We start from the raw sequence: 20,808 nt of genomic DNA, 5'->3' as shown, positions 1-20,808 counted from the left end.
GCGCCACAATACCATGATGATTCTGCTTCTAAGTTGCTCCTGTACGTTTGCTAGGAGGTCAAAGATCCATTCCCTTCCTGTACATAAGATATCTTTCCTATATGGTAACGGCCAATGAGTGCACATGGCGTCCCACAGCAATGCCGAATTGGCACACACCAGCAGAGCTTCATTCTGTGCGTGAATCGTTTGGATTGCTACTGATTTCAATGTACTAAGGGAATCCCAAATGATTACTGGCGTTGTGCAAGTAGTATTCAGCAGTGTTTCTAGGAATCCTGTAAGATTTGCGTAAGAGACATGCATAAGGAAGATTTATTTTCTTATAGATGTTAATGTATTTTGTCTTGAACTGCATTTTGGGGCCTGACGAATGAGCCCGAAATGCTTTTCCTACTTGCATTCTTTTTTAATGCTTGGCGTTCATTAGTAGTGTACAAACACGTTCTCAACTCGAACAGCTGGATTGGTACGCACACTCACGCCTCAGGAGGCGTGCCAAGGACGCGCCCCAGCCACTAGTTTTAAACTTTAAACATGTACTCCCTCCTTTCCGGTTTATAAGGCTTATCTCAAAATTTTAGTTTTTCCATTTTATAAGGCTCAATTTTGTTGTTCCCCATCACATGTTCAGACTTCAAGGTGCATTAAATCATTACATGCAAGTATTAAGAGAAAACTGACCAATGCATGCACTTTATGCATGCATGCATTGCAATTAATGCATTCGTAAACATAATTTTTTGAGGAAAACAAGAGCATTAATTGAGTGCTTTTGCAAACTACAAAAAATATTCCACCACTCATCATCTACCTTGGTTGGTGAGATTTTTGAATTGAGCCTTATAAACCGGAAAGGAGGGAGTAGAGCTTAACTAAATCAAACCTCCAACTCCCAATCTAGGTCGTTGGCACTCTGACCTTATCAATCCCGGTCTAAATCGAACCATGGAGCTGTTTGGTGCACGGGAAAGCGACGATCTTGGGATTACATCTCGCAAGTCCCTCTTTTGATGGGCCAGCCAGCATGAAAAATAGTCAAGATATTTTTTACGAATTGAAAAAATGTGCATGATATTGAAACATGTTCGCAAATCAGAAAAATTATTTGGAAATTAAAAATGTTCTTAAATATGAAAAAGGTTCAGGAGTTTGGAAAAATGTCCATGAACTTAAAAAATGTTCGCAAATCTGGAAACAAATTCAGAAACAAAAAATATTCTCAAATTTGAAAAATCTTCAGGAGTTTGGAAAAATATTCACGAACTCAAAAAATGTTTGCAAATTTGTAAAGGTTTCTTGCATTTGAAAAACAAAATCATGAACTCCAAATATATTTTGAATATTAAAAACTGTCCATGAATTTGAAAAAATATGACAAACTCAAAAAATGGGAAAAAATGTTCGTGAACTCAAATTCTTGCAAATTTATATATTGTTCATGAATTTGAAAATCTTTTGCAAAGTTTAACAAATATCCACAAACTCGAAACATGTTGGCAAAGTCAAAAAATATTTGTGAATTTGAATTAGTTTTCTTGATTTTAGAAAAAAACAACATTCACACGTTTGAAAGATGTTCACTGATTTTGAAAAAATGTTCAACATATATTTAAGAGGATTGACCCTCTATTGTAAAATGCTCACTGAATATTCAACAATATACATCAAAGTAGATACATAATGTTTTAAAAAGAAATCTGATAATAAAATAGAGAAAATAAAAAATAAAAAAATAAAGAAAGAAAATAAATAAGTAAAAAATGCCTAAGGAAATTGTAAATTAAAAAGAAACAAAATGGATATAAAATCATAATAGAAATTACGGAAATGGAAAATCAAAAGAGAAAAAAAAAGTTACTAGCACGAGTAGAAAAAAGAACCACGGAAACAAGCTTAAGTTTGCTATGCAAGTGAGCACGAATACAGAAAAATCAGTGGGCGGTCCGCACGAGACTAGAGGTAGAAGATAAATGTGACAGATGGGTCTGAAAGTAGCAAGTTATCCCATTTTGGGATAACTTTTTATGTGAAAAAAAGCTCTAGGGTACAACAACACAAGTCATTCTAATCCGTTTTAAGGTAAAATTGATGACTGCTATCATGTAGCTTCTTTGACACAGGAGAACCTCTAATTTCCAATGCTGAGCAGAGCGGGCATTTTGCCTCTTCAACCACTATTTTTTTCACTGTGATTGATCAAAATGATATAGGCTTTAATAACCACAATTTGCATAAAAACATGAGAACCACGACTAATCTTGCAAGGAAGACGTCATTCTTGAATCACTACAGAGGAGAATATTCAACCAACAAGAATGTCAAAATTTTGTGTGTAGACTGACGCACCTGATATTCGGGAAGGCGCCGATGGTACATGGTGTGTCATGTGGACGGATGCTATTGTTGATCTGTGTCTCATCGACAGAGGGTAGAATCTCTACCTGAGGTTGTCAAAATCAGAATTATTCGATATGTACAGATTATCCATTCCAGAGTAGACATCCGGGGAGACTATACATTTTCCCCCAAAATTCAACTACAATCCTATTTTGCAGAAAAAATTAACTTCAATCTTAATCCTTTTATTGTGGGTAAAATTTCAGAATTTCAAATTAGAAGTTACACTTACTTTTATGGTGCTTTTTACGGAGGGAAAATTATTCAGTGGAAAAGCTGAATTTCTTAAGGGTTTTTCTGGACGGGGAACAAGGATTAGATGACATAAATTGTGATAATGTACTCAAAAAATTAAATGATTCTAATTGATCTTTTCTCTCCAAAAGCAGATGGCAATAAAAGGTTTCCTACACTTCTAGTTGCCAGAACTCTACCTTTTGTGGTTACTATTCTTCTGATTGTCTTTATTATTTGGTGGAGAAGGAAACACAGAATTATAGGTAAATTATGCTCTGATAGCTCAATCTTGTTGTTATTTGCATCAAGGAACAATGGGAATACATGGTAAATGCAATGTTGTAAACTATGCAAGCTTGTTTTGTAGGTGTTATTCCTCAAAAATCTTACCATGGCGGTACCTTCAGTTAGTCTAGCAATCATAAAGGACCTCACTGGAAATTTCTCTAAAAGTAATATGATCGGGCAGGGTGGATTTGGTAATGTTTACAAGGTTCGTCGGTGTGGGCGCGCACGCGTTATCCTTCATGGAAAAGAAAACAATGGTTAAGACATTGACATAAAGAAAACCATCCATTGGCAAATTTAATTTCTGACATCTCAAGTTCTAAAATCACCAGGGGCAGCTTCCCGAAGGAAGAACTATTGCTGTCAAGAGGCTTAAACAGTCAGCACTCACAACAAAAGGCAAGAATGATTTCGCGAGAGAAGTGGAAGTGATGGTTGGGCTCCGGCATGGCAATCATGTTTGTCTCCTGATCACTTACTGTAACGAAGGCAAGGAGCGGATACTCATCTCCGAATACATGAAGAACAAGAGTCTGAACATCTACACATTTGGTGCTCCTTGATTACTAGAACAAAAAAATTCTCAAGTTCTCACGAAAAGTAAAATTTTGAATTCTTGTGTTTCAAACAGGACCGTACATATATTATGTACTAGATTGTCGTGTTTGGGTTATTTCGCACGCAAACGCATGCACTCCTACGACCAATCCCTCCCCCCCCCCCCCCCCCCTAAATTCAACTTTTTCAACTAATCATAACCTTGACGACCTTAACATATTTTTTTTAATGGGTAGGATAAAATTCATATTTAGAAGGTTTTTAAAACCTGAAAAATCACACGTATAGATCATGTGGTTCATATGTGCGACGTTGGTAAAAAATTATGTATTACCATTAGCAGTATGTGCACAAATTATATTAAATTAATTAAATAGGTTCCTTATTAATTATTTCACATGTCATAGATCTTTATATAATTTACGAAAACACTTACAGGTATATACTTCACATACAGCCCAGGCGTTTTACTTTTCTTTCAAGTGTCTTGTTTTTCAAATCAAGAGTGAAGTTTCAATCTACAAACCTGTTAGAGCACAGTGCTTTGAGATTTGTTAGTTGTTTAAGGGCTTAAAGTGAGGCTCTTAACAATTTGGATGTTAAAATTTGAAGTAAAATAGGTGTTTTTTTTTTGTTTTTGGATATATAATTTGTTTATGCTATTTTTATTAGATGTAGGCATCTAATCAAGTATATTTGATCCGCATAGGCACACCTAACCTTCGTGCTTCACTGGACTGGACTGAATTGTTACACGAGATCGCACATGGTGTTGTGTATCTACATGGAGGATCAGGTGAGTGTGTGATCCACAGTGACCTTAAACCCGGGAACATTCTTCTTGAATCACCGACTTGGGCACCGCTAAACTGTTTGTCGACAATTAAACAGGGCCTGATCAAGCAATTGTTATTTCTCCGTAAGTAATAAAATATATATGTATATGCACCACAAGATTTTTTGTGGACCCAACATACCTAACACGGTTGAGTTCCATGAAGGGGACATGCAGCTCCGGAGTATATGCGTGGAGGGGAGATGACGCTGAAGTGCGATGTCTATAGCTTTGGAGTAATTCTTCTAGAGACGCTTAGCGGGAACATGAACGGTAGCTTGCAAAGGCTCCTTTCTCAAGTTAGTCCAAGTAAATTATAAATTCATTGTTTCTTTGCAGGAGCATAGATGGTTCATATTAACATTTGTGTTGGAAGACTTACATTTATTTTATTTCTTGAGATGTACATACTCTGATAAAACTTGACAACTCTCTTTTTTTGGTAGGCTTGGGAACTATGGCAGTAAAATGGGATCATGGAACTTCTCAACACGGAAATTGTTCCGCTCCCTAAGTCCGAGCCTGAGATATTTTCCAAGCTAAAACGTTGTATCCAGATCGGACTCCTATGCGTCCAAGAAATGCCTGATGATAGGCCAGCCATGTCTGGAGTCGTGGCCATGTTTACGAGCGCAATGTCACATATCAATCAGCCGAGAAGGTCAATGTTAGACAGTGGAATAGCCATGCCTTCGAATTCGTCCCTTGAACGTGAGACCGATTTCTTGAACCCCACTACGACTGATATGACGTTGCCATCGGGTCAATCTAGCTTTTGTTGCCTAGCTAGCGACTAGTTTCTTTAACCTTGTAGGTAGGAATTCTGTACACACAACCTTTTGGTTGTGATGCTGGTAAATTATGGAGGTTGGTGTTATTGAACATCTATGGAGGTTAGACTTGAGAAATATACTGAGTTTTTGTGTTTTTGAATTTAATATCCAGTTGTTGAAAGGGTAGATATTTATACTCGGGTGGGCTGTTGATGCTTATTAATGTGGTATTCACCAACATACAAATATATGTGGTGTCATTCTTTGAAGTGTCGCGGGAGTTCATAAGAGATTATAATTCTTTTTTTTTCATCAAGATTTTTCTCGCAGGATGGTAGTTTAGAACCGAAGTAGTCATGTTAGTCAAATGGGCTATTCCCTGCAACCCAAGAGAGCATGGAGGTTTGATTGTTGAAGATTTAATTACAAAAAACCATTTTCTTCTGAGCAAATGGCTATTTTTAGTCTGAGACGGAGGGCCGACGGCAACGTGCTATGCTCACAGCACGTCCATGATGGATGCAGGGAAAAGAAGACTTTGACACCCCAAAGATTTAAATATAATTTTAATTTTCTGTATGAGTGTGTTTATAAGGATCTGGGATACTTAACATATGCCTTTGGGCCTTCTCTAACAAAAATAATGACGTGCAGAGTGCCAAGAAATAAAACACCGCCGCCATAAATTGAAAGAAAAGAAAAAAAATACCAAAGTCTCGTGGAAGGCAGGGGATTCACAAATTTGTCTGGTCTCGTGAAGGTTTCCCCCCTATCATTTTAGTTTTGCTCGTTCCAGGTAAACGATGGAGACAATAGGTTGTTTTGGAAAGGTACTAGGCGAACAACCGCCGCTGAAAGTTCGATTCCTACTCGTTTTTAACGCCGCTCGACATAGCCAGATTTCTGTTCATGAGGCCTCGGGCGAGCTCCGAGCTAATATTGAGTTTGAGCCACCTGTTTGATGACTTGATGGCCTAAAGTTAGTGAGCGAAACACTTTATGGGCTAATTCAGCGGCTGTTCAGCTTATTGTTGGAAAGAAATTTAGACAAGATACAACAGTCTACCATATGTTTTTTTTTTAAAACCCTCATTAGTCTAGCACATTTTCAGCCACTTCGATGTACAGCACGCTTCCTACTAACAGGCAGGAGTATTCAGAATCCTCTGTTTCTACCGGTCCACTGAGCATTCAAACAGTCATCAAACATCCTGCAAAAAAAAACAGTCATCAAACAACATGTGTTTAGGGTTGCATATCACGGGCAAGATTAATAATTCAGTCCCTCAAAAAAAAATTAATAATTCAGACTTCACAAAGTCTCAGTCGACTAAAAACGTCGACGAAGTCTTAATCGATGTTATATCTGTAAAATCTTACATTGAGATCTGTGTAATTTGTTTTCTTCAGTTTTTTCGTTTTCTTTTTTGCATGTTATGTCACTTGACTGAGACTTGATTAAATCTTAGTCGATTAAGACCTAGGCGCACTCTTAATAATTTACGAAAGGAAAAGAGAACAAGTGTTCACTGATGATACAATACCATCCTAATTTGACATATGCACGCTTACATGCCCATGAAGAAACTCGTATGCTCGCGACGGCCTGCGCCGCCCTCAGCAGCACCCTGCTCGCGTGCCTCAGGCTCATCGCTTTGAGGAAAATATCAAGGAAATGGATTGCCGCTTCTGAACCACGGTGGTGATGGGGGTCAGCTGCCACAGGTGTGGGGTTTATATGGGGGCAAAGGGCGGCACATACCGTGGACCGTGGTGACTAACAGGGCCGGGCCCACAGTTGTCCCAAACGTGCGGCCCGCACAGGGCCCATAATTTTGGGGGGGCCCAATTTTTTTATGCAGGCCTAGTATTTCAAAAATAATCCAGATCGAAGCCATACAGGGCCGCTGGGCGCTGAAGCTGGCCTTAGTGGAGGCCATCGAGCGCTCGTGCCTAGTGCTCGATCTAAACTCGATCGATGGAAACAGGATCTTCCGTGGAAAAAAAAACCTGAGATCGCATCGCAGCCTACGCCCTAGAGCAGTTGACCGGGAAGATGGAATCGGGAGCGTCTCCATCTGGCCATAACTGCAGTCGCGTCGGTGTCGGGCCGTCGGCGACCGGGCGATAACGCTACACCAAACCGAACCCTGCAGTCGCGTCGGGCCGTGGGGCATCGGCGATCCGGGCGATCAGCCGATCACGCTACACCAAACCAAACCCTGCAGGAAACGGATCGCCTTGGCCTCATCGGACCGGTCGGATTCAGGCTGCTGCCATGGTTGCCTTCTTGTTCGTTTCCTCTCCCAAGTTTCAGACTCGTCGGATCACCGACTCCAGCCTCCAGGTGCTTAGCGAGTCCTACTTTTTGATTAATTTTGGTTCTTACTCCTAATTCCTAATTTCCCAATTAACTTTTGGCATGGATCGTCGTTTCATGTCTTCGTTAGAGATCGGTTCTTACCTCCCCGGTTAAAGATCACACTCACATTTTATTCATCTTTGATATATGCTATTGTTCAATTGTATTTTATTCATCTTTCATATCTTGTGTTTCAATAATACATTTTTGAGTCATCATGCGAAACATCAGTTTGGTTCCTCTAAGCGCAAGAGAACAGAAATAAAACAAAAATTAATTGATAAATCTTATAAAGGTGGAATGAACATATATGTTAGAAAAAAAGCACCGCCGTTGTCATCCGATAATCAGTCTGTTGATCCTTAGTTTTTTTTAGTGTGATAGGGCCCCGTTTTTTAGTTTCGCACAGGGTCCCGGATTTTGCCCGCCCGGCCCTGGTGACTAGTGCCGTGTAGTACGGTTAGGCTTCAAAACCATCAGATTACTGAGCCTGATGAATCGATTGGTTCTTCGTCGCATCGTCGACATGCCGGTGTTTTTCTCTTCCGGCGTGCGGTATTGGCCGTCCATGAGGCAGCGTTCCGTGTACTGGGTTCACAGTAACCGGTGGCCGGCGGTCGGTCACTTCTCACGTGTGGACGAAACTGAAACGGTCGTGCGTGCACACAGCTTGCTGGAGGGAGAGTGCGACGTATGGTTTTTGTTTCTCGCTTGTGGAGCACACAGGTAACGGGAATCTAATGTGCTACATAGATTTCGTCTTCTCTTCAGCTTAACCAGTACTCCATCCACCTGTACTCTCTTCGATTCATATCAATTGTTGCCAATTGAGTATCAGCGACAATTAATATGGATTAGAGTGAGTACTTTTTTCCAGGCCGGTGATCAGGTTTACAAAATTCGGACTGCCGTTTTCTATAGCATGGATGAACTGTACGAACAATTCCAAAAAAAAAGTATGAACCATACGAAGGCATCTGTAAATTCAGAGCGACCGTATGTACTGAAATCCTCCCGGATAGAGCTCCTTGAGCGCCTCCACCGTGCCGCGCGTCCATGCTCATGGCCGCCGCCCAAGACGAGGCCGTCGCCTTGCCGCCGCCGCTCGCCATCTGACAAACTGTAGGACTGCAGATATCGAGGTGCTTTTGATGCAGAGGCTGGGGATAACCTTCTTTTCAAAAAGGAAAAAAAGATATCGAGGTGCTCGACTGAGTGCTTCGTTCGTTGCTGTTGCTGTGTGTTGCTCACCTGCCTGCGAAATGGCGGTGTTCCTCACGGTAGTTTTATAGGGGATGCCGCTGTCGGCGTGTGAGCCGTAGTACGTCCCGGCCGTCGCTGCCTCTGCGTAAGGGTGCGCGCATGGTTTGTGGACTCGTGGGCGGAAACCGTGTGCAGTGCCGGCGGCCTTGGCGCTTCAGGTTGTTGTCGGACGCCGAGGTCGGGCGATGCGGCGCCCCGCTTTTGCCACAAGTTGTGTGCTGCTGACACTGTGCTACTAGTACTCTTTTCGTTCGGAATTAATTGTCTCGAAAATGGATGTATCTAGAACTAAAATTACAAGTTTTAGAGTGGTTGGGCTTTTTTAGAACCGTTCGTTGATGTCGATCTAACGGCAGACAAATACGAAGTACTGGGTAGTACTCCGATAAAAGTACGCGAAAGTACTAAAACGAGTGGGGCCGGTACTCGTGACAAGGTGGGGACGTGTTTTAATCTAGGGGCAGTTTAGTCCTAGGAAAATATGCACGCGCCGCCCCTCTCGTCGAATGAATAACCGCCGCCATGGTGCTACACATTCCATAATTACTCATCGGCGGCCATCTCCTCCCTCTCCTCCATGTCCACCGCAGTCATCTCCTCCTTCTTGCCGCTGCAACTTCACTCCACTCAGGCAACCCCCCCCCACCCACCCCCACCCCCTCTTCCACGGCAGATCGAGCTGATGGCCGGCGGCGAGAACACCGACTTCGTACAGATCGCCGGCGGCGACCAGGTCAAGTTGCCCAGGTTGAGGGAGATCCGTTCTTGGTTTGACAACACAAGGCAGATGAGCTGGACGGCAATGGCCACTCTCAAGAATTTGATGAAGAAGGAGAGGGCAAAGCTTTTCCCCCAGCCCGCGCAACCGATTCAGAAGATCGAGATCCTCCTCTGGGCGATGGAGCAGGCCAATTCGTCCAGCGAGTGGACCAGGCGGAGGTGGTGGGCGTTCAGATCCAGGGTAGAGCATCCACTTGATCAGGAACCCACCGTGCACGAGGTGCCGTTGCAGATTGTGCAGCCTCCAACCGAGTCACCGGAGACTTCGAAGCGCAAGATGAGGAGGACAATGGTCGCGACCTCGCTTCCCCGCCGTCCTCCACGCTTCCCTCGCCGCTCTCCTCGTCTGAACAGCGGCGGTAGCTATGTTTAGAGTAAGCTTCCCCACTCCTCATCTTTCTACTGCTCGTGCTTACATCGTGGTGATACTGATCATAATAGTTCAGAGAGGGAAGGCTAGATGGCATTTTAATCTCAATGAATTGCATGAACATTTGAGTACATGGATTTGGAGGATGGATTATGATGTATGTGAACCCTAGGCATCATATGAACCCTAGGAAAAATTAGTAATGTTGTAGTGGTAGACACTGAAATATTTCGGTACACACCGGTAGGCACTAAAATATTTCATTACTGCCCTAGGCAAAATTTGTAATGTTGTAGTGGTGGACACTGAAATATTTCGGTACACACCGGTAGGCATTGAAATATTTCGGTACTGCCCTAGGCAAAATTTGTAATGTTGTAGTGGTGGTAGACACTGAAATATTTCGGTACACACCGGTAGGCACTGAAATATTTCGTTACTACAATTTCAGTACACATCGATGCACACTGAATTATTTCACTACTGCAGTTTCAGTACACACCGGTACACACTGAAATATTTCAGTACTGCAAATTCTATACAAAGTTGGCATTTTGTCATTTATGTGTGAATTAATCCATGCATCATATGGCCTAACTTTGTACATGAGTTTGGGTCAATTTCATGTCTATTTATTGTTAAAATTATTGTCATGCCATGAAACACAAGACAAGTCACTGACCCAAGCTTGCAAAGATGCCATATCAATGTTGCTGATATGAAATATGCATGTTTTCACCTAGTCTTGTGTCTGAATTAAAACTAAGCATTTTTTCTTGATGGTATCCATGGATCTAGAACTCCTATGAATTTCTCATGTTGGATGTTTTGTTCTCCATCATTTGTACTAGCATTCCGTACGATTAGATGCCATGACAAGACCCCTGGCATATTTATTTTCTTGCCTCCAACATCACATGTGTGTTTTGCAGGAAAAAACCTGGAGTTCACCGGGCTGGCTAAAGTTGTGAGGCTGGGAGGCTGATGGTGCTGCTACTGGCTGATCCTTCTTCTTTCAGTTTTTGTTCGTCATTTCTCAAGCCATTGGACCAGTGCTACTTCCCTATGTGCTGTTAATGTATTAAGTAATTCCTTCGAATTTGTAGTATTAGTTAGTTTGAATGTGGAAGTACCTTAATTTGTAGGAACGAAATGTTGCTATGTATGACCAAGGGTTTCATACCTTAATCTTTGGATAATTAATTATGTGAACTGTTGGATGTGGCGCATAACGAAACGCCTCTACCATTGATACTAGTTCAACATGTCGGTCCAATTAGAGGCCAGCCACTACCTTATAGAACAGTTAGCATTTCATACTACAACCTGGCACGTACAAAACATCACACAGTGGAAGCACATCCCTAAGCACCTTGCATTGTACAAGGTCTTAGAGACAAGCCTGTACCATATATAACAGTTACCATGTCACACTACAGCCTATAAAACATCACACAGTGGAATAATCATAGCTAGTAGAGCATTAGGTACCAGTTAATAATAGTTGCAATCCATCACAAGCAATAGTACCTAGATATGAGTAGATATAGGTACGGTAATACACGACAAGTACTCGCAAACAAGAGCTAACATAACAAGTTCATTTCAGATTGATACATGGCCCACCGCAGTTCTAAATGAGGTGGATGGTGATCATCATCCTCAAGTCATGGCGACGGGTGTTCGCAACAGTGAGTAGGATGGCCTGTCCTACCCGAAGATTCTTGGCACGAAGGAACTTCTTCCACCCTGCCCTGCTCAAGACAGTGCGACCGTCCGTGTCCACTGCATAGGCACAGCTGGTGATGGAGCCCGTTCTGGTAAGGCGTAGTCCAGCAGCCATGCCTTCTTCGTCTGGGTTGATGCCACAGCTATCAAGTAACCTCTTAGGTAATTTCTGAAAACAGTTGACATGATCATATACATTAGTGGAAATAGCAAAACAGTTGACATGATATATGATCATGTCACGTGCAATTATCAACAAAGCATACACTTGAAGACACATATATCATTGGATTCAACACTGAGCATATATATCATCACATCAGTACACTATACGCCAAGCATCAAATTACTACAGTAATTAGGCATATCATTAGATTACTGCGTACACTAAGCATATCATCGCATATTACTACACTACATGCATGTCATAAAATTCTTCACTAAATGAATTCTAAACTAGGCCTCTCACCACAGTACTACAACATGCATATCATATGAACTACTACACTAACTAAGCATGTATATCATGTAATTACCACACTAAGTAACATACCATGATATGCCGTTTAACATTCGTCCTTGTAAGGCGGGTCACGAATGGCTTCCCTAGGTAGTCTTCACGTAGCAGAAGCATGTCCCAGAGGTTGCCGATTTCCTCGTCGCCCAGTCTGAGTCCTTGGGCATACAGGTATTCAACAAGTGGGTTCTCATCATCATCAGAATCGTCATCATCTAACTCAGCACCATCTTCCTCCTCATGAACTTCATCCTCACTATCCGGAATCAAATTTAGATAGATAACAGAAATCTTGGGCCTATATTTTCTGAAGGAGAAGCTGATCAATTCACCCCCACTAAGACGGTTGCGGGCGATGAAACGATCCCAATCATCTCCTCCTATCTGGGTTATCTTTCGCCCCTTCTCGACCTGCATAGTGTATGGGCCCCCAAGAGCATCGAAGGTCACGGTGTCTGCGACGAGCTCATTGAATGCCAATCTCACATTGCATGGTACGATCTATGTAAGATAAAAACAAATAACAGACACAATACATTAGTGGAAATAGCAAAAAAACAAAAAGAATGTACTGTCAGAAGGTTCATATAAATTGTTACCGCTGCGAAAACAAAAGTAGGCTGGAAGTAGATGCCGAACAGCGTGGCAGTAGAAAGGCTGGTCCGGCACCGTGAGTTGCAGCGTCCACATTGTGCTTCCTCCATTCTACACAGAACGTGTTGAACTCTAAGTTGAATTGTACATAGTACAATACAAAGATCATACATATAATAAATCATAGTGATAACCTATACTGGCAATGGCCAATCAATCTATTTTGTACCATCTACGTAATAAAGCAATGCCAATGACAATGGCAATGCCCGTCTCATCTAAACCTGGGAATAGTTCGGCATCCAAACTAAAACCAGTCCAATCCACAGCACACATCAAAACCAAACCAATCCAGATATTTTCATTTAGAATCTAGACCAAACCGAACTATACATGCTCGTCATCCAACCCAGTCGAAACCGTTTTCAACTTTTGAATTGAATCCAAAGGTTCAAACCGTGGACAAAGCCATATGCGAGGGCACGTCATGAATCTAGATCAGACATGGCGTCAAAGCTCGTGTGAGCCGATGAGCTCCGGCCGGCAACGGCGGCTCTTGGATTTGAAGCAGTAGTAGGTGGTAGTGGCGGCTCAAACTAATTGATTGATTTGGTCTCAAACCATATAAACCAAATCAAGATCCAATCCAAAAACTAAGTTTCAGTCCAAACCAATCGGCTCAGATCCGCCTCCGTAGGGAGACGCGTTTGGGGAAGGGAAGAAGAGGGGAGATATCACGTACTTGCCGGAGTTGGCGGCGGCCGCGCACCGGCAGCGAAGAGAGGGGTCGTCAGGAGATGGCGGCGGAGGCGGCGGCGCTGGTCGAGAAGGGGAGAAAGAAAGATGTGGAGTGGTCGAGACGGGGAGAAAGAAAAATGTGGTACATGTGGTGGCTCGGTTGTGTGGATGACAAGGGGACCCACTTGTGAGACCGATAGCAATTGATGGCAAACCGCAGGAGGTGCACGACCGCCACGTCCCCACGTGGAATGGAGACGGCCGGGTGGGTGTGTCAAGTCAAATCGGCACCCGCGGCTTCTCGGTAACTCCAAGAGGCGGGAGCAGTGCCTTTCTTCCGCAAATCGGGTAGAAAACCCTCGTCCTCTCCCGAACCTAACCACCCTCTCTTCCTTCGTCACCACCTCACCACCCTCTCCTCCTTCCTCACCACCCTCCTCCCTTCCTACGCCTCCCTCCTCCTGTCTTTGACCGACGATGAAGCGCGGGCGTGAAGATGCGGCGGACGAGCCGGAGGCAACCATCAGAGCACAGCAGTCTGCTGCCGTGGCTGTAGCCGTGGGTGCAGCGGCTGAGTCCGCCGTAGCGGCGGAAGCTGGCGGTGCAGCGACCGTTGTGCCTGCTCCCGCTGCCATCGCAGCCGTCGAGGCACCCATCGGCGAGCACAAGGTCGGGGAAGATCTGGAGGAGGAGGAGATGAGAAGGCGTAAGCGGAAGGTGCATGACGAAATCGACGAGCTCATGGAGGAGAACGCCATAAAGGAGTTCGACGTAGATAGCAGGAAGGGCAGCGACTTCGACGAGGATGCCATCGACGAGCTATCTGAGGTAGTAATCTGTTTTTTGCTCTGTTTTTTTTCATGACATTGGGGTTTTTCTTGTAAACTAGATGAGCATCAATTTCACTTGGGCGTGCTAGTTGTACGTATGTAGGATTGTAGGGATGTAGCATAGATCTTCATGTTGGATGTGGATTTTTAAATCTGATTCACATTCTGATTCCAGCAGATACTCTGTTTTTTTCATGGCATTGGGGTTTGTCTTGTTAACTAGATGAGCATAAGTTTCACAAGAGATACATTAATGAAAGAAGTGGGGTAATGAACCCAAATACAAGAAAATGTTCATGGCAGGGATACATTAATGAAAAAGTGGGTTAAACAATGGATATATGGCAGGATTCTCCATTGGCTTCCCAAGGACAGTGACAAAATGCTGTAGTTCCTGATTCATTTTAGTTTATGTAGATGAATTAATTTGCACACATGTTCATATATGATTAGTTTGCACACATGTTCATAGATGATCCATTTGCAAATTCTATACAGCTTTCCATTTTGCAAAGGAAGTGATCGCTCCCTTAATAATTATGGGCTGACAGTACATATCCACTGGATACCAAAAAATCAAAACATTTCATCTAGCCAATTTTCCACAGTATGTTATCTAGATGATCACAGCCACATCTCTCATCAATATGAGCAGTGAGACACCCCATAGCTCCTTTACCAATTTCCTTCTGAAACTTATCAGGGTCTAACAATGTTGGAGAAGCAGTATTGCCGCTGTGAGAAAGAATAATGGTTTCTTCATTCCAGTAGATAGAACAAACCCCCCTTGTGTGAAGCATGGAGGAGTATAATGAAGCCATTCTTCTGATTCCAAGAAGAATTACACCTGTAACAAGTATCAAATATCATTAAACCAAGCCACTTCATGAAGTCTTTCATGTGTTAATTATGTACTACTTGTGCACTAATCTATAAATGCAACTATTCCACTGTCCATATTTATGCATGTCAGTTTATTTGGATCAATTATGTATGTGCACATACGCCTTGTTTCTAGCAAATAGATAGTTGCCATGTTACACATGTGTACTTTCAAAACATTGTAATTAAAGTCAATGTACCATAATAGATTAGCTGAGTTGTTCTATGTGTACTAATTCACTAATTCACAGGAGGATGACGACGACGTGGACTACAGCATGGACAGCAGGCACAGCAAGAGCCGGTACACCCTGAGGCATCTGATTGCTGGGAAGATCAAGTACCGTTTCTTTGGCAAGATTGGGTGCCCTTTCTGTTGCAAGCAGATCGGTGGCGGCATAGATGGCATGATCCAGCATGCCTTCAGCACTGGCAATGGACATGGTAAGAAGCATCAAGCCAGTACTCTGGCTAAACATGCTGCCTATGCACGCTTCCTCGAGATTGTCAAAGTGAATGAGCCCTACAACATGCATTGAAGAAGGGAGAGAAGTGATGTGCTGCTAGAGTGTTGCTGCTGCCCCAGGACCGCCGTGTCCTCTTATGTTATCTATGTTTCTTTGTTGTTCGAGTCTAAAACTGATGTCCTATGGTGTGTCTGAACCTATGCTGAGCGGTGGTTGATCTGCCGTTTATGTTAAGAGTTTGCTGCTACTCTGATTTAGTGTTCCTAGTTGTTAATACTATTTTGGTGATGCATGTTTAAACCTTGTACAATGCTAGATGCTTAGGGTGGTGCTTAGAAAAATAAACAGGGTTTTTTTGAAGCACCGGTGCCTATTTGTACAGGAGAGATGCCGAGTTATGCGTCTACCCTGTACAAATAAGCACCTATGCTTATGAAAAGCCTGGTTTATTTCTATAAGCAACTCCCCTAAGCACCTTGCATTGTACAGGGCCTTAGCAACTCAAGTATCGTACGGTGGTCTATGTTATGTTTGCTGTGTTATTCTGCCGTACGGTGATGCATGCTAGGAACTCTAATAATATGACTATGGTAGCTATAGCTTGGCATGACTATGTTTAGTGTATAACTCAGCATGTTCCTGCCATATCCATGAGCAGTTACAACTGAACTATGCATTAATTTTTGACAAAATTAAAGCATGCAAATGATTGCCGATTCGACCTATTGCTAAATCAAGCTTTGTACTGATGATGCATTAGATATTGCAATAAGTAGGGGATGCTCATGATTGCCAAAAGTACCTATTTCCACTTTCTGATAAGAACTAAACGTGTATCAAATGATGCTAAAAGTAGAGCATGAGCATGAGAATGTATCAATGCATTAGATATTGCAGTAAGTAGAGGATGCTCATGATTGCCAAAAGTACCTATTTCCACTTTCTGATAAGAACTAAACGTGTATCAAATGATGCTAAAAGTAGAGCATGAGCATGAGGATGTATCAATTGATGATCAATTGATGCTACCTATTTGTGTTTGAATGGGCTCAATAAAGCTGGTGCTGGTTTATGCTCTCTGCGTGACCGTGATGGTAACGAAGACACTTGGTTGGCTATGGTCTTGCTGTCAAATTTAAGTTTCAGTTCTTTAAGACTCTTTGTTTTTGCTGCTTGCTCGGGATCGACTAGCTTTCTCGGGCGTCCACGTGCTCTCTTCCTTTTGGGGGAGTTGGGTGCACCATTTTTGGGGGAGTTGGCTGCACCGGTATCCTTCTGGGAGTTGGATGTGTCAGGTTCGTTGGAACCATCGGGATTGTTGACTAATTGTACGTCCTCTTCTAAAGCATCAGGTAGAACTGCTTGCTGGGCATCGTACACCTCCTTCTGTATAAGAGAGAGTGCTGTGTTAGTTCTAATCATGAGACTTATGAAATAAATGATATATTCTTCATGTAGCGCTAACCGTTATGGGGAACTTATATGATTCGAGACGAAGCGCATTGCAATTTGAATGCAGTAAGGCTATACATATTTTCCACCTGAAAATATCTATCCTTGCCTATATTGGATAACCGACACTGACGTCAGCATAGCTTTCAAGCTAAACAAAGTACAAATTTAAATTAGGCATTCAATTACCTGGTTCAAAATATCGGTCATTTCATCCCCGTTCCATGACAACATGTACTGCAGTGTCCAAACCGCACAGGAAGTCCTGCGATGTTTAGTTAAAGATCAGTAATCTTATTCGTGTATGCAAATAATAATTTATGAGGCCATGCGTACCCATCGGTCTGTTGTGGTATGTTCTCATAGCGTTTTTTGGTCCATTTGGCAAAATTGATGTTATTAGCTGGTGATATCAACCCTTTCTTGACAGCTTCGTCAATGCAGAACTGAATCGAGTCCACCTAGGGTACGACGAGTTATACATAGGGTTACGGTACTTTGGGAGCTCATGTTCCATGCGGATCAAAAGAGGCAGCAAGAGAACACTTACAAGAGAATCTTCCTTGGTCTTGTCGCAATGATAATTCATGGAGTTCAGAGTCTGAATTTCTTTTTTGTCAAAATTAAACATCATTAGCATCCAATGGTTTTGGTGTACATTGAGTGGGACATGCACCTGCAGTAAAATTTGGCTTGGGTTGAGAACTGAAATTTGTCGTGTACAGTGTGTACGTAAACTATGAAAGTGTGGAAAACGTGCACCTTTCGACGCCCTACAAATTTTCCTGCTACACGAGCTAACCATGAGGCTTCACGTCCAACAGGAACCACCCCCTTCATTTGTAACAGCTTTTCGGTTTCTTGAGGGGATATGATTGAGGTACTATCATTCTCAATTTGGCTAATGAGAGCATATGCCATAATAACCTGCCAAATTTTCAATCATACAATAATAAGACAGTTGTTGCAGTAATGATGTAGAATAGAGTATAATGGGCTTACATCACCATAAATATATTTCTCGTCCAAATTTTGCTTTAGATTTTCTGCTGTGAGGGAAATGTCTCCGATTCTAGCTATTTCAATAGGGTCATATGTTCCGCGGATGTAAACGGCTGTCTCTATGTCCTCATCCGTGAACTTGTAATCATTACCAAAGACAGGCTTCATCGGAGTTAATTGTGGTTCCTCATTGTTTTCCGTCACATGTCTTGCACTTGGTGTACTCGAAGTCCCTGTCGTGATTTGGCTAGCCCTAGGAGTTCCTGTCAGGGATGAATTGCACACATTGACTTGATCCTATAATGAACAAAGGTAGTTCATCATTAGTTTGTTACTTTTAGATATTAACGTGTTGGGCCAATTTTGATCACCTGCACGCCTCCTTTCTGTGACACTGATTGTCGGTTCCTTGTAAATTCGTATTTTAAGTCCTGTAACAATGCAAACAATAATGAACATGAAGGAACATATTCATAAAAAATACAAAATGCACAGTATGACATACATGGAGTTCCCTCCTTAAGTCTTTAATTTCGTCCTCGGCCTTCGACAACCTAGGATTAGTGCCAGTTTTAGTCTTCATGTCGATCAAGTCTTCACCTAGAATCTGGTATTTGACATCAAATCTGTGCTCAATTTCCATTAACTTCCTGCATACCTTCTTTTCATGATCAGCAATGCGTGCATTCATGACTTCAACTACCATTTCAATCTGTGTAAAAAAAATAAAACCCCGTTGGTAACAATAGCTAAATGAATGAGGTTCCATGACACCTATTTGTGATATTGCAAAAACAAATAGTCTTTGGAGTACATACTTGCTGGCTACTAAATTGCTGTCCTTGTGATGGTGCTCGATACGAATCATGTTGATGCACATGTTCATCTTTTTTTTGAAAAAATATTAGAATTCTCGGACGGTCGTTGAGGGGCACAAATTTCCATGACAACCTATTTTTAAAAAATATAATGAACCATTAGTACCAAATAAAAAATCAGATATAGAAAGTTCAATTGTAGATAGGTACCAGCCCGTTATGAAGACCTCCTTTCTCGTAAGCATCGCTTCTTAAAGTAGCCATCATTTCGTCCCATCGTGCGATCAATGGAGGGTGTCTAGAAGCATACATTAATCGGCCACTACGCACGTGCTCCCAGTACCAATACTACACAATAAATTAGTTCATCACCATACAGATATGCAATAGAACAATAATTAAAGGACATTAAGTAGTGATCTATCACTAACCTGGAGCAGAATTAGATTTCCTTGTAGATTTACGTGATCTCGATTTCTAAACTTGTGAACGGACTTGAAGAAGTGATTAAGTGTGAAACATCCCCAGTTAAATTTCCGAAGGTTTTGAAGATCTGTAACGAGGTTGAGAAATTTCGAGTCCACATAATGTTGTGGTGTTGGTGCTAGAACAGTACCAATTGCGTACAGAATGAACCGCCTCAGGAAATCGCCATCTGGGGCTTTGGAAGCTCGGATCGCCGTTTCAAGGTCAGAAATCAAAATTTGCCCATTGTTTGCATAGGCGGTAAACAATTCTGTGTCGGTTTGCATTTCCAGATGTGGCTCTATATCCTCCCGTTCTATCGGAATGCCAAATATACCTTGCACGTCCTCTTTTGTTATAGGAATTGGCGTTTTACCGATGGTAATGGATTGCGTGTCCATATCTATGCTCTTGGCTAGTCTAACCAACATTATGCGCCGTAGAGTCACTTCATGCATCTGGGTTAGACCGCCAAGACTGGTTTCTGATATGATGTACTTTTTGTGATCTTGTGACAACAGTTTCATGGTTTTTCCGAACCTTGTCTGTGAGCATACTAACTTCATATGACCATGCTTTTCGGCGAGTTCCTGTTACATGCCATTAAATATTACTGAATACACATGAATTATGTGTACGAAACGATTGTACACAAACAGTAAATTACTTACCGCATCGGTAATTTCGGAGATGGGCTTTTCTTCATTATTAAGGTTCGTATCTGAAACTGACATTGCTGCCTCGTATGCAATGATAAAATCAGGCTCAATTAATCTGAACAAAATTGGAAAATGTATAACAAAATTAGCAGAGAATTAATTTTAACAAAATTAACTGGGTCCTTTAACATATGATCCACTTATGGGTTTAAGCACAGAACCTATTTGGGTGCAAAACCTATGAGGGTTCAACAACTAAAGCGTCGGCGGACAACGATTATAAAGAGTTACGATCAGCTAATACCTTATCTCGGAGATGGTGCCACCGAGTAGATGGCGGCGGTTAGTGCGTCGGAAACTATAAGTGCCGGTATAGCGCGGTCGACGGCGCAAAGGAAAAACGGCATGTTCACGCGAGGAGGAGGCGGCGTGAAGAACACTGACGTCCGAGCCCTCAGATAACGTTGGCGGTGGGCGGCGAGTGGTGGCCGCCGACTCCTGTATTCCGTGGGCGACCGGCGTCTCCGATCTGATCTTGCAGCGGTCGTGGGAGGTGCGGACAGCCCAGGTGGTTAGAATGCGGAGCTGTAATCGCGGGATTTAGGGAGGGGTGGGTCGCGTGAGTTATGTGAGATTTGGATAAATGATATAAAGAAATAAGAAAATCTTGTGAACTCGGTGTGGGGTTTATGGGGTTTAGGGTTTAGGGGTTTAGAGTTATTAGGGTTTAGGGGTTTAGGGTTATCAGGGGTTAGGGTTATCAGGGTTTAGGGTTGAGTGTTTACATGCA

At 42.4% G+C, this 20,808-nt stretch overlaps 1 protein-coding gene and 1 pseudogene across 1 annotated transcript; one reads left to right on the top strand and one right to left on the bottom strand.

Annotated features, from left to right (window-relative positions):
• Positions 1-140: 140 nt before the first annotated feature.
• LOC125538248 (cysteine-rich receptor-like protein kinase 43) lies at positions 141-5,115 on the top strand (annotated as a pseudogene).
• A 6,362-nt stretch (positions 5,116-11,477) lies between these two features.
• On the bottom strand, positions 11,478-14,295 carry LOC147987320 (uncharacterized; the record flags this gene model as incomplete). Its single annotated transcript, XM_087540304.1, has 5 exons — positions 11,478-11,737; positions 12,148-12,612; positions 12,711-12,816; positions 13,448-13,693; positions 14,267-14,295. Coding segments are annotated over 5 exons (1,050 nt in total), but the record flags the coding sequence as incomplete, so codon positions are not given.
• Between the last annotated feature and the right edge of the window lie 6,513 nt (positions 14,296-20,808).

The sequence above is a fragment of the Triticum urartu genome, chromosome 2A (assembly GCF_056163025.1).
Source record: "Triticum urartu cultivar PI428250 chromosome 2A, HENAU_Tu73, whole genome shotgun sequence".
NCBI lineage: Eukaryota > Viridiplantae > Streptophyta > Magnoliopsida > Poales > Poaceae > Triticum > Triticum urartu.
Note: the sequence above shows the minus strand (reverse complement) of the source record. Positions and strands in the feature narration are given on the sequence as shown.